The sequence below is a fragment of the Chroicocephalus ridibundus genome, chromosome Z (genome assembly GCF_963924245.1).
Source record: "Chroicocephalus ridibundus chromosome Z, bChrRid1.1, whole genome shotgun sequence".
NCBI classification, from domain to species: domain Eukaryota; kingdom Metazoa; phylum Chordata; class Aves; order Charadriiformes; family Laridae; genus Chroicocephalus; species Chroicocephalus ridibundus.
The window spans coordinates 37,252,285-37,265,689 of NC_086316.1; the positions used below are offsets into that span (position 1 = coordinate 37,252,285).

Sequence of the window (13,405 nt, forward strand, 5' to 3'; positions counted from 1 at the left end):
AGAATTGTGAGCTGCCGCCAAATTATGAACATGACAACTGGTTCATAGGGTTAAAGCAGAACCTCTGCGGAAGGAACTGCAAAATACTGAGGCAATCCCTACGGCTCATCTCTTTTTGATCATAGACCCTGATCTGTTCCTCTGCATCCTCCACCATAAGCATCTTGTATGCTTCCACTGAGAAAAAGCAGGGCTTTTTTTTTTTTTTTGTGTCTCAGTAAGGGGAATAAGATTTCAGAGATACACATTTCTAGCAGAAGCACCATATAGGGGAAAAGCTAAATAAAGAGTGTTTAAACCTTGTTTAACAACAGAACAGGCCATGGAAACCAAAGAAAGAAAGAAGCTAAAGCTGGGTGACTCATTCTGCTACCCCACTTTGTGGGAGACAGCACGGATGACTCAGAAAAGGAAGGTAGCTTCAGATTTTAAGATTAAGATGCAGGTTTGAATTTTATGTAGATATCATGAAGGTCAAATAAAATACAGGTCAAATGACAGCTTTTTCCATCAGTCCTCCTTTTTCTTCTGTGAGGCAAAACCAAACAAACACACCCAGGCAAATATTCATTCAAAGTAAGTGAAATTTTTTATTCAACGAAGAATGTAAAGATTATAATTGGTATATATTTGTGTCCTTTGGGGCTGGATTGGTGTGATAACTGCTTCTCAGTAAAGTCCTGCAGAGTTAAAGTTTGAAAGAAACTAGGTTTCTTCTTTTGAGGTAAATGTTTTTCTTTGCATTGTGTGGGCAGCAACAACGACACAAAAAAGTAACTATTTTGCTGTAAAAGGGAGTTTGACTGTACATTTGTTATTTATTAATATTTATTACTTTTAGAAACAATTTTAACTGAGAATTGCAGGAAAAATAATGTATGTGGGAATAGTGTTATGATTTATATTCCAAACGACTTTTGTGAATCTCAAATTTTCGCCTGTCCACTGACTGTGGTATTCTGGTTATAGAAGCCAATTTTGTCTCTGAGGAAGTACTTCAGCAACAGAATTTGGAATATAAGTGTCATGCAACTGTTTTCTGATTATTCAGTTTGTATATGATTTACCAAAGTAATAAAATAATGAGCACTTACTATCAAATTGAAATGCACGTAAAGTGGGCTTTAATCTGTTCTCCTATGCCCAGGTTCCCTAATGGCCTAATTTGGCTTTTAGGCATTTTTTTATTTACCTGAAGGAATGCCCATTTTGTAGCAGAATAAATGAAATTCTACAGGATTTACGTGGATATTGAATATTAATAAGTCAATTAACTACTCAGTAGAAACAGGGATCAAATATGTCAGAGGACCCAACAGCACATGAGGATTTTGACTTTAGTTACATTGACTTTACACTAGAGGAGCTCCACCTACTTTGACAGAGGCAACACTGGTTTTCACAAGTTCATTTTCGACAAATACCATTTTCATGATGCAAGTAATCTCTTGTACAGGCCCTCTTTATGGGCCAGATGATGAGATCTCCTGAAGAGGCAGCTTTCCTGCTTGGCACACTTAAAAGGATAGAGTAGCCAAGGGTAGACAACTCCATAGTCTCTCAGTGAAGAGTGATCGCAAGGACAAGGTCCATGCAAGAGCAGCAATTTAGTGTACCATGGAGAGGAGAAAGGGTCCACATCACAAGGAAGCTTACTTAGCTGAGCTGATGTTACCCAAATTCTCGTTCTCCACTGCCCAAGTGTCTCCTTGCAACAATACCTCCCTCTTACACACTTGGAGAAAAGCTGAGCCCGGAGATGCCCTGGGAGGTTACGTTGCTCTTGGAAAGAAGAAATGCAGCTCTGAAGGCAGCATGGGCACCAGCACGTCCCTGCATGCCTCTGCATGGTGTCTCCAGACCACTTCAGGTGCCAGGAGGCCTCAGGGCTGCAGCAAGCCTCGTGGCTCAATGGTGACCAAGCAGAAACCCCTGATCACTGCTGCCACACCTGCCCCCCATGAATTTTGCCATGAGAAGGAAGCGGCCGTGGGGGTCCAAAGCTCCCTTGGGGCCGAGCTGCGCCCTTGGTTGTGCTGGTGACACTATGTGGGTTGGATTCTGGCAGAGCTCCACTCACCAGGGGCAGACCGGCTGCTCTCAGGAACCCAGCCTTTTGGCACTTTATGCCAAGGTGTTTTTCCATTTCCTTATTCCAGCAGTTCGAAAGGACAAACCTTGCAGGCAGCATGACACCCTAATTATAGTCACTCCTTGTAACCTGTGCCTTCCCAAGGTGGCAGCCACGCGCAGTGCTGCCGGAGCAGACAGCCTTCTGAGCACGGCAGCCAAGGGACAGAGTCTGCTCCCAGGAAAGCTGGGGCAAAGCCTTTCTCTCACTCTGGGGGCAGTGGAGCCAGAGCCTGCTACCTTCGGCTGCACAGCGCTCCCACCAATAACCACTTTTGCAGGAGTTTAAATGCATGTTTTCCATAAAAGGCCAAAATCCTTTTTACAGGTCTTTGCAAAATGACTGATACACAAAAATATGAGTTCAAAGGTTTGAGATTTAATTAAAAGTTTTCAAAATGTTTATGGTACCTAATGACTGTACCTGTAAGACAGTAAGACTGTTGGTAATAAAAGACTCCTGGGAAGCATCTTGTAAAGCTTTTTTTCTTCTTAGGTGATTTGGTTTACATTTATTTTGTAATCCAAAACCAAAATAAATACTCCAATTCATGAAATAATATGAATCAAACGTTAGTCTCCTTTGTAGCTTTTGCTCCATGTAAAACCAATTGGGAAAGGGAAACCTGATTCAATTTGTTATATGCTCAAATCAGCGTAGATGATAAAAAGCCTGGATTCTGGGATGTATTTTAAGGAATTTTCTAATATTTTAGGGTGAAAGAAGCTATTCTCCATCTTTTTCTAGCTTCAAGGATAGGACATCTTCCTTGTTGTTTATGGTCCACTGCTGTTAAGCTGTAGACTTGTCCTACTGTAAAATTCTGCTCTGAAATCTTCCAGAATCTGTGCTTTACCTAATATGTCCCAGTGGGATGTACCCACTGGAGACTGTATCAACAAGTTTTTTCACTCTTCAGTCATAAGAACTTTGTAAATTATATTATCAGTGTTAATTGTGAGCCCATTAATCTCAGGAGTCTGCTTCAAGTACAGAAGGGTGGTGAACTAACAAAATATCCCCACAGCTCCAAAATAAGAGAAGGAAATCAAAGTAGAGTGAAAAGTTTTTATACTGACATGCAATCACATGGCCTCCAGCAGTGAAGTTGTTTCTGTTACTTGTACCTTGCATCGAGTCTGTCGATAGCTAAGGCTAGAATCCAGATGTTAAAACTCACTTTTATGTGTATGTTCTTGGACTTTGGCTACTAAATATATTAATTTTTTTCACCTAAATAGTGAGAATCATGTAACATCCTTGCCATGAGAGTTTGGGGGGGGGGTGTCATCCACAATGTTTTCTCAAACTATTGTGTTGCTAAGGCCTTTCTGCTTTACAATAGCAAGGAATGCTATGCTATACCACCACCTCATGAACTAACATTTAAAAATATACAAATATTTTAGCTTACAGTTTTCAAAGACACAACTTCAGGCGAGAACTTCCACACTGAACATACAGCCAAATAGCACTGTAAGATCTAAAAACCTAAGCAAGCCATGGCAATGCAATGTCACCAGTTCTAATTCTCACAAAGCTACAGAGCTGCTGACCCAGCCTGTATCTGCAGTTCATATAGTTATATCATGCTTAGCTTAGTTTAGCGTTTTCTTCTTCTCTAAGTGCACTGCTTATCAAAATTTTTGGTAGAAATTATTTCATATTTACTACTCTCTTTCACAGTTATTTCATTCATATACAGTTTTTCTTTGTTCTTACACTTTTCTAACAGCATAAAACATTTACAAGCAGACTGTTAACTTGTAAAAGATAATCACAATGCAAACATCTACATTTTAAAGGCTTTTGCTACATACATTACACAACTTACACACTGTACATACTTGAGAAAAGTCTAATGCTGCTGCTTGAAATGATTAAGACCAGAGTAAAGTTAAGGATGATCTCTTTCAGGCTCTGTATTTGAAAAGACTCAACTACTTCTGATTGTGCATAAGGCAGGGTGTGGTTTGAGACACAAACCTTACACGCAAATGTTTGAAAGAGCTCAATAAAGTTGGATGCTTAACATTCTTACTGAAAGATAATGGGAACACATCTCAGAATTTCCCAACAACCTCCACTGAACCCTCCAGCCATAAAGTACTACTGATGGAAGTACCACAGGCCACTTCCACGGGGACTTGAAATTAGATGTTATGAAGTCTCAACTGCTCTAGGTCTCAGGGAATCCCTCTGATGCTGAACACCATCCTGTACTGAGGCTGGTATGGCAGTGATGAACCATACAGGTTTCTCTGGAACAGCTTCTCAAACGAGTTAATTCTGGGCTCCGGGAAAGTTGGAAGGTCTTCCAAACTAAACACGCTTTCATTCCAGATCCAAGGCAGGGTCAGGTATAAATGGAGATATGCTCTTCAGCAGGATCCTGCTGTACCACATCTTCCCTCTTGTATCTGCAAAAGTGCCCAGAGACAGTAGGAGCATAGGGTCCCATTGCCAGAAAACAGCATCTCATCCTACCGGCTGGACTTCTTTCCAGGGAGAATTTTTAACACAATCCCATGAATCTCCAGGTATTGCCTGGAGATAAAAGAAGGAACTCCACAGGGACCCGTTTGTGGTTCACTGATTTCTGAAATGATATGTCTCTGTTTCGGAAATGAAGAATCTCAGCTTAGGTAGTGCATTCACAACAAACACAGGTTTACAGAGGTTTGACACACACTTTTAAATACGTTGGAAATAGTAACTGAAAGTATATGCATTGAAACTGTACATACACTTGATACACATGTATTGTTGGGTCACATTTTAACTACCTTAAACAGCAAACATATGTAGCCTCTCTCAGTGGTTATTTACTACTTGTTTAAAATATGTTGTGAAATGTTACAGTGACAAGTGTCAAGTTATCTTTCACTAAACATAAAAAGTTTGAGTAATAGTGGTGAAAATAAAAATACTGCACTTATATGATGTGTTAAAAGTTCCTGTCAGTTAAAAGCTGCTACTTCATATATTTTCAAATATCCCCATTGAAACACATCTATCTATCTGTATAATTTGTCACCTTACACTGTATACTGCAATACAATGTTTAGCATATTGTAAACTTTTACCAAACAATGACTTTTTAATAAGGAATTGTACAAATATACAGCTATTTATACCACATACATACAAGGTCATTAACATAACAGCAAGATACATATAGAGAACTATGATCACCACCATACATGTACAGTGAATGCTGAAGTTTGTAACAGGTTTTATTGATGTCTTGCAAGATCAGGCAGTGCCAAATGCAGCCTCATCATGCAATGCCACTGTGGTGCACAGTGTCATTAGATGTGCACGGACGCTGTACCGGCTGTTGGGTAGCATGAAAAGTTTTTTCTGAATCAGGCGTGTTACTGAATGTACACCCAAAGCAAAGGATTGGTGATAAGTAAGTCCCCAAAGTTAAGTGGTTAGTGTTTTCCCCTGCGACTTAGGTGCATACTTAAACTACACTTGTAGTTTAAATCTAAAAGCCATAGGAAGGTACTTGACTTGAGGAGTTCTTTATTTACAGAAGTTTCCATTGTGAAATGAAGATTCATTTTTCTCAGCGATACATGAGGGAACATTCATCTGTGGGAAATCCTCTTTTGGCTTCTGGGTATTGCTGCTGCTGGATTTACTTCGACTGTGATCTGGTGTGGGCTGAATGGGCAAAGATCTGGCCACCTTGGATTTCACCAGGCAGCCACAAACAAGGCGAAAGAATGCCCGACGCATTTCCTTACTGGCCAGAGTGTAGATGATGGGGTTCATTGCAGAATTGATGACTGCCAGAGCAATAAACCAGTTGGCTTTGTACAAGATAGAGCACTCCTTGACTCTGCAGGCCACATCAATGAGGAACAGAAGGAACAGCGGAGACCAACAGGCAATGAAGACACTAACAACGATCACGACAGTCCTAAGGAGTGCCATGGACCGCTCCGAGTTATTGTGGTTAGTGACATTACGACTGCTGGACTTTACCAGGATGTAGATACGGGCATAAAGGATGACAATGGCAACCAAAATGGCTATGAAGATACTAATGCAGAACACAACATACTTCTTAGAGTACAGTGGCAAAATTGTTGAGCAATCGGGTAAGTTGCTTATACAGTTCCAGCCAAGGATGGGTAAGGCACCCAAGGAAATTGAAATAAGCCAGCAGGTACCAATGAGAAGGAACACTCTGTATTTTTTATTTGCATCGTAAGGCCTCATTTTAATCATGGTCAAATGCCGCTCAATAGCTATTGCTAGTAAGCTGAAAGTGGAGGCTCCCAGGGCCACAAACATGCTGCCTTCCCTAATGAACCAGATTGTAGAGGACAGACTCAGTGTTTTCTTCCCAGACATAAGAATGTTTACTTTGTAAACAATCCCAGCTAAAAGATCGCAGAGAGCTAGATTGCCAATAAAAAAGTACATGCGATTGTGAAATTTATTGTTTTTCCATATGGCAATCAACACCATCAGGTTTTCCAGGACTATGAAACTACATAGGATCAGAAATGCAATAGTGGGAAGATCTATATTATCAGTTGCCTTTTCCCTTAAAATAAACTTTCCTGTGTAATTATAATGCAGTACGATCAGAGAGTCCATCTCTTCATTTAATTGAGGGCCAACAAGAGCATCAGGTGGCACAGTAACTGCTGCCATCATTTGTTTGCTGATGCTGGACTTCTCTTCGTTAGTATCACGAGAATTTAGTTACGATAATTTTCCACAAGAGGGAGATGAAGCCACGTTCCTCCAAGCACTCCTCTGGACAGGCAGTGGGTATCCCCAGCTCCAGCAAGCCTCGCATATTAATTTGGCAGAGTGGCTTGCAAACGAGGCTCTGAAAAAAAAACAACAAATACAACATAAATATCACTGTCTTTTCACGTCACCCAGAGCCCACATGGGTGCTCAAGCCACAACATAGATCCAGGATCCGAGAGAGATGCTGACTACAATGGGACACCGAGGTCTAGCATTGCTGCATGCTTATCAAGGTAGCTGTGGATAAGCCATTGCTCATGCTCTGCACAGATGCAACTCTGTGCAGAAATATGAAGTCAATGTGGAGAACTGCTCTTAGGTGTTTCCCCTTAGAAAATTTCCATGATGAAAAAAATGCAGAGGAGCAGTGAGAAGGATTACCAAACAGTCCCAGTAAGTCCCAGTGTGCACAGCAACCAGCTCACTCCTTCTGAAAAAGACCTAAGTATATGTGGGGCTACCAAAACACTACCTCACCATTGCTGCCTAAGCTGCAGCAGGGCAAACTCACTGTTTTAAAAGATTGTCCCTGTTCTGCATGCAGACCTAAGGTAGCAACGAGCCTGAGAAAGTTGGTGTCAAGTCTTGATGACAGTGTGCATGTTGTCAATGTCTAAAATAACTTCCCACCCTTAATGGTAAAAAAATATGCTATTTACAACTAAGGACATGCTCTAAAAGCCAGTCATCATAAACCCAATACTATTTCCCATTCAAATTAGTTGGATTTCTGCTACCCTTTTAAAAATAAACATAGCAAAGCACATCTTTGTAAGTATTGCTTTTCTTTATGGTTCACTTTACTTTTTTTCTTTTTCTACTTTTATGCAAGATATACATTTAATGTTGTTGGGTTTGAGTCTTTTTAAATAAAAAATTGTTATACCAACTTTAATTCTCCTGCTCAATTTCCTTCAGTTTTTCTTTAAGTTATGATTTAGATTAACTGCAACATTTTCCCATGGACTTTGATACATTGCTTTTTTGCAGCAGATCCTCATAGCTGTCTTTTTTCCCATTGCTATATATAAATATTGGGAAAGACATGCACAGCTTTGTTAAAATATCAGAACATGTCAGAAGTACTGTTTTACCAGAAATGTTACAGTTTAGTTGCTGCGTACTCCCATGAGAATCAGTGCTCATGCCCCAGGCATATGTATTGAGGCTGAACAGATAATAAATTTTTCAGCTTGGTAACCAAAGCAGGATGGGGATGAGCAGACAAATGGTCCCATCTGAACCAAATCTGTAAAGTTTGTGGGCTTTTTTTCCTGTGAAAGGTAGGAAAAGAAAAAGTTGTGCTGGATAGGAGGACACTTTCCATTGTCCCAAAATGAAATAGCTTAGTTTAGGGAACTCTAAGAGCTAGAGCTCCTGACATTAACATTTACACACTCAAGGATTACGAACAATTCCCAAACACATGAAAGACACTTTCAAAGGATGGGTATCAAGGGAAGAAATTGAGATCTCAACCTCCACTAGAGACCAGCACACTGATGTTTTTCAGCCTGCAGCCTGGACATCTTAAGGAATATCTGATCACTCTGGTTAATAGACTAGGCTTACAATCAACAGGCTTAGGTTTAATACAGAAGTGTCTGTGCTTTCATTGGAGAACTGCAGCCTTCCAGTACTTAAAGGGGGCCCACAGGAAAAATCAGGAGGTATGCTTTATCAGGGAGTGTAGTGATAGGACAAGGGGTAACGGTTTTAAACTGAAAGAGGGGAGATTTAGACTAGATATTAGGAAGAAATTCTTTACTGTGAGAGCGGTGAGGCACTGGAACAGGTTGCTCAGAGAGGCTGTGAATGTCCCATCCCTGGAAATGTTCAAGGCCAGGCCTGATGGGGCTTTGAGCAACCTGATCCGGGAGCGGTGGAACTAGATAATCTTTAAGGTTCCTTCCAATCCAAATCATTCTGTAATTCTATGTACAGGTTTCTTCAAGATCACAAAAACATATGAGCCACTACTGTTCCAGCACTCTGCTTTGGGCACTTGAAAAATGGGAGATGCATTTTCAAGTGCCTTCTGAAACAGGGGAGAAGCAAACCACATCCCAGATGAATGTAAAGGGATTTAAAGGATGACCGACACCCTATTTTCCCATCCTCCCTTTTCCTGGATTCCCTCCTTCAGAAAAGAAGTAATCTAACAAAAGCCTACAGTGAATTGACTTGAATGCTTTAGTACATTCAGGATGCTTTAAAATTATTTTCTGAGAAAATAATTTAATATTTACCCATTATTATTGTTGTTTCCCTATTCTAGTTCTTAGGTCCAAACTACTTTGGTGAATAGACCTGCTGGGAGATACATTTTATCCAAGAAACACAGTTGCTGCTTGATGTCCTCTGTCTTATTTACTCTGAAGATGACAGTGAGTGTCTCATTCATCTTCCAGAAGTAGAATTGGGCCCTCAAGTCGTTGACCTCTTTTCTGAAGCATCGTAACAGTGAAACTCTTCAACAGAACAACTACAGTTCTTGGCTTACAACAAAATGTCAGTGTGTCCATATGAATTGCAAGTGTTTTCCACTGTAAAATAAACAATTACATTTGACTAGAAAAGTATTTGTTAATGACAGCCCAACTAGCAATACTCACCAGACTGGCTGATGGCTGCTTGGGAGAATCATATCATTTAAGAGTACCACATGCAATAAAATAAATGTTTCTGTAAGTCTTTTGCAAACTGAGTTATCATACTGGTCTATCAAAGGACAAATACATTTCTTTCTGTGAAGGAAACAGTATGCCAGACTTATGACCTTATCAGCCACAACTCAGCAGCTATAAACGGTCATGACTGTGCTAAAGGCAATGGTGCTTTACCTGTTCCCCTGGCTGAAGGCACGGACGATGCATTCAATCAACAGAAATCATACAGGGTCTCTTAAAATTATTACAGCAAACTTAGTATCACAAAAGTAAATCTTTGTCCCTGACAGGCTAGTGGCAAGGCAACAGAGGCAGAACATTACCATGTGCCAGGACTCTCAGGGAATGAATATGACTCACAAGTCACTTGAAAGTTAACATAAATAATAATGTAATAAATTAAAATTTATTCTCTTCCAGGAGCAACATTTCCAGGTAACATCTTTCAGCCATACTACTTTTTTGTTTCCTCCTTTGTAGCCAGTAACTCAGAAAGCAGTTAGAAAAATTAAGGTTGTTGCTATATTGTAATAACAAGACAGCAGCAGCCATCTCCAGGATACCTGTGCCACTGCTTCCTGACAGCTCCACAACTCACTCAAAACCTCTTTGTCCCAGACACCTACAGAGCACTAGCCACTAGCTGCAAAGTATGGACCTCAGCTCAAACTATGAAAAAAGGACCTGGAGAGCCTGCCTGTGGCATGTTGTATGTTGAGCGTTGCTTTGTTAGGTACCTCAATACCCCAAGCTCTTGATACTGCCGGAAATAATTTTTATTTTCTCTAAAGCAAACCAGAGGATCCCTACTGCTGCACCACTAGGTACCACTAGAAAGATCGGCAGTGCAGGGGCAATCTGGTGATGGCCAAAACAGTGTTTGCTAAATTACTCTAATAAGGGCAGTGGTATAATGTTAGGAACCACAGTCGTGTGGAGGACAATTCAGTCGCCTCCTTCAGCTATTTGGCTGTCCTTTGTCCTCCCTGCTCCAAGGGTGGAGGGACCAGTTGGGGTCAGCAGCAAACACCATCATTTGCCCCTCCTGGGAAATCTCCCTACCCACTGTCGTGCTTTGGGGTTTCCACAGCAGTTAGTGTAGTCTCCTGCAGAGGCCAAGGATCTTAGCAGGGTCAAGCTCCCTTTCAAGTTGGAGCAGGGGCTCTCCACCATAGCTCATGTCTCGAGAGTCTAACAGAGTCTGTATGGTGCCTGTGCCACATATGCCACGAAAAAGGGCAATGCTGTGTGGTAGGCCAAGACCCTTCAATCTGCCCTATGGCAAAGCACCTCCACTGCCCTCTCCAGCCCCACCACACAGTGGTACAGGCGGAAACTCAGGGCTGTATCTATCAACCGCTCCCCACAGATAATGCCCTGGGTAAGGCAGTTGGAGTCTACCTGCATTTTTTTTCTAGAAATGTGTAATTCCCAGTGCTAGGAGGCAATGGGGAAGTGGTGATAATAGGGCTACCAAAGCCCTTTAGCAACCATCCCCTGTACATCTCCACCCTCTGCTCCCAGCAGGAGCTCTGGTAAGAGTCCCATGGGGCGCTGAGGGCTTTTATCATCTCATGAGTCACTGGGTACTTTACAGCTGGAAGAATAAGAAATTTCTGTTTTCAAAACAGTAAGCCAAACTGCTCTCCATTTTCAAGATATCCTGAACTCAAAGCAACAAGTGAGAATAAAGCACAAGTGAGAACAGGACTTCCCACTACCTCCTTTTGCCTACACAAGAATATATGATGCTATGCGTTTAGTGCATTCACTTTAATTCCTCTGGAAATCATATTTTCCTGTCTTGTAAACATCCATGAACAGATTTGACCAAAGACATCAGACTGTCTTTCATAGCACCACCACCACATACCTTGTGGTTCTCCCTTCTCTTCCACACACAGACATATGCTTTGGCCACCAATGACAATTTTAAGAAAGGCAAAGGGAAAAGTCAAGAATGTGTATCTGGAGCCAAGCTTTTGTATATTTTTTTTATTTTTAAAGCCTTTCCAGATGGAAAGTAAACGTGTAATTTATCAGGCATACCCTGTTAAATTTAAGAACAGAAAAAGCTTTTGAGAACAGCAGCACATTTCAATACACATTTCCACTCTGAAATTGAGCTGTACAGTAGTAGCTGTACAGTACTTGCGAATAAAGTTTAGACAACAAACACCTGCTGCAGAACAATGCCGCGGACAACTCAAATAAACTTTAAAAAGATTTTTTTTAGTGAACGTGCTGGCATCTTACAGCCTCAGAAACAATGGTTATTTTTCTTGGCCTCTAGATTTTAGACATCAGTGTGTACTTTGTAATTTCGAGCAGCAAACACGCATATCTCACAGAGAAGCTCCCGGCTGGGTTAATTATTGCACGTTAAAGGAAGACACATTCACTTCTTCCCCCTCAGCAGCTCCCAGCGCTCCGGACCTAATCCCCCCGCTCCACGTTCCACTATTCCGTTCGCAAATTTGCATTACTGCAGCGACCTGAACTTTCTGGAGTGACAAACATCTTGTCTCGGCTACTCAACAACACCCCCGACGTGTCCGCGGTGTGACCATCCCACACGGGAAACATTACGCTACTCACAGTCTAGGGCTCTGCTCAACCCAACGCCGCTCCGTGCCTGTACGTGACCCCCCGAAGGTACCGCCGGCATCGTGTCTTTCGCGGTCGCACGACAACCGGCAAGGCAGGCGGGGCGTCGCCGCTCTCCCAGCCCCGCGGGTCGGTGATACCTCACCCGCCGCCCGCCGAAGGGGGACAACGCGGCCGCGCCGAGGGCCCCGACGGGCCGGCAGGCACCGGCAGGACGCAGGCGGCCTCCTGGGCGGCGGAGAGAGGGCAAAGGGGGCAGGCAGGGTGCGGGCAGGGCTGTCGCGAAGGAGAGGAGAAGTACCTGCTGCGTCCCCGGCCGCGTGCCCTGCGCCGCTCTACGGCCGCTGCATCCGACCTCACCGGATGCACGGCGCCGCTCGGCCCACGGGGCTGCGCTGCGCCGGGCCGGGCCGGGCGAGGCTGGTATCGCCCGGGCCCTGCCCCGCCGCCGCTCCCCGCGGGTCCGCGCTCCCCGTCGCTGCCCGGGGCCGCCCCGGCCAGGTTCCCCCCGCCCGAGGGCCCGACCTCCCCTCCGGGCTCTTCTCTGCTCGCACCCCTGCCCCGCGTCGGTCCCCCCGGCTCCTGCCTCCGCCGCGCTGCTCCCACGCCGCCGCGGTTCCCTGTCAGGCTTCGCTCCCCTTTCCGGCCGTCGTTGTCGGGCCCCGGCTCGCCCCGCTTCCCCCCGCCCCTTCGCGCCTCTCCACCCACCCACTCCTGGCCGGCTGCTGCCGTCGGGGCGCGGCCGCGGGTGAAGCACAGGGTGTTAAAAGCAGCCAGGGGTGAAATGTGAGGTGGCAGAGCCCACCGCCGATTATTTGTAACGTCCATAAAAATGCGAGGGGAAGGGAGGGAATTCTGGGTAGTCCTTACTCAACTCGGGCTATTAGCGTGCTGGAGTGAGGTTTACGTCTCCTCCATCTGCCCCGTTACTGAGTCTAATAATGTGATATTCAGAGAGCTTGAGCAGGGTGATGCAGGGTGCAGCATTCAGAAACTCTGGGCAAAAATACGGCTGGTTTGACCCTGAGCTGCCAATTACAGCATGCTCTTAGATACCTCTTGACAGAGTTGTTGACTGAATAATAGCAACTCAAGGACAGTGGTGGGCATGCAGATTACTTCAGTGATGGGAGCTGCACTTTGGAAAAGAAGTTGAAACCTGGATCCTACAATCATCTCATTTAAACATACTTGCAAGATGCCTGTGGGTACAGGCTTT

General features: G+C 43.5%; 1 protein-coding gene across 4 annotated transcripts; it reads right to left on the bottom strand.

Annotated features, from left to right (window-relative positions):
* Positions 1-5,656: 5,656 nt before the first annotated feature.
* On the bottom strand, positions 5,657-12,853 carry S1PR3 (sphingosine-1-phosphate receptor 3). Of its 4 annotated transcripts, XM_063321143.1 has the most exons (3): positions 12,178-12,194; positions 9,160-9,456; positions 5,657-6,986 (listed from the first exon to the last, which is right to left on the bottom strand). In XM_063321143.1, the coding sequence occupies exon 3, from the start codon at positions 6,806-6,808 to the stop codon at positions 5,663-5,665; it is 1,146 nt and encodes a 381-aa protein (XP_063177213.1). In that variant the 5' UTR covers positions 6,809-6,986; positions 9,160-9,456; positions 12,178-12,194; the 3' UTR covers positions 5,657-5,662. The 4 variants fall into 4 exon arrangements, with proteins under 4 accessions (XP_063177213.1, XP_063177212.1, XP_063177211.1 ...); XM_063321142.1 differs by lacking the exons at positions 9,160-9,456; positions 12,178-12,194 and adding an exon at positions 12,741-12,853; XM_063321141.1 differs by lacking the exons at positions 9,160-9,456; positions 12,178-12,194 and adding an exon at positions 12,488-12,563.
* Positions 12,854-13,405: the final 552 nt, after the last annotated feature.

What these genes read in the sequence shown, in the direction of transcription:
- S1PR3 (XM_063321142.1), bottom strand. Translation starts at nt 6,808, where the DNA reads ATGATGGCAGCAGTTACTGTGCCACCTGATGCTCTTGTTGGCCCTCAA.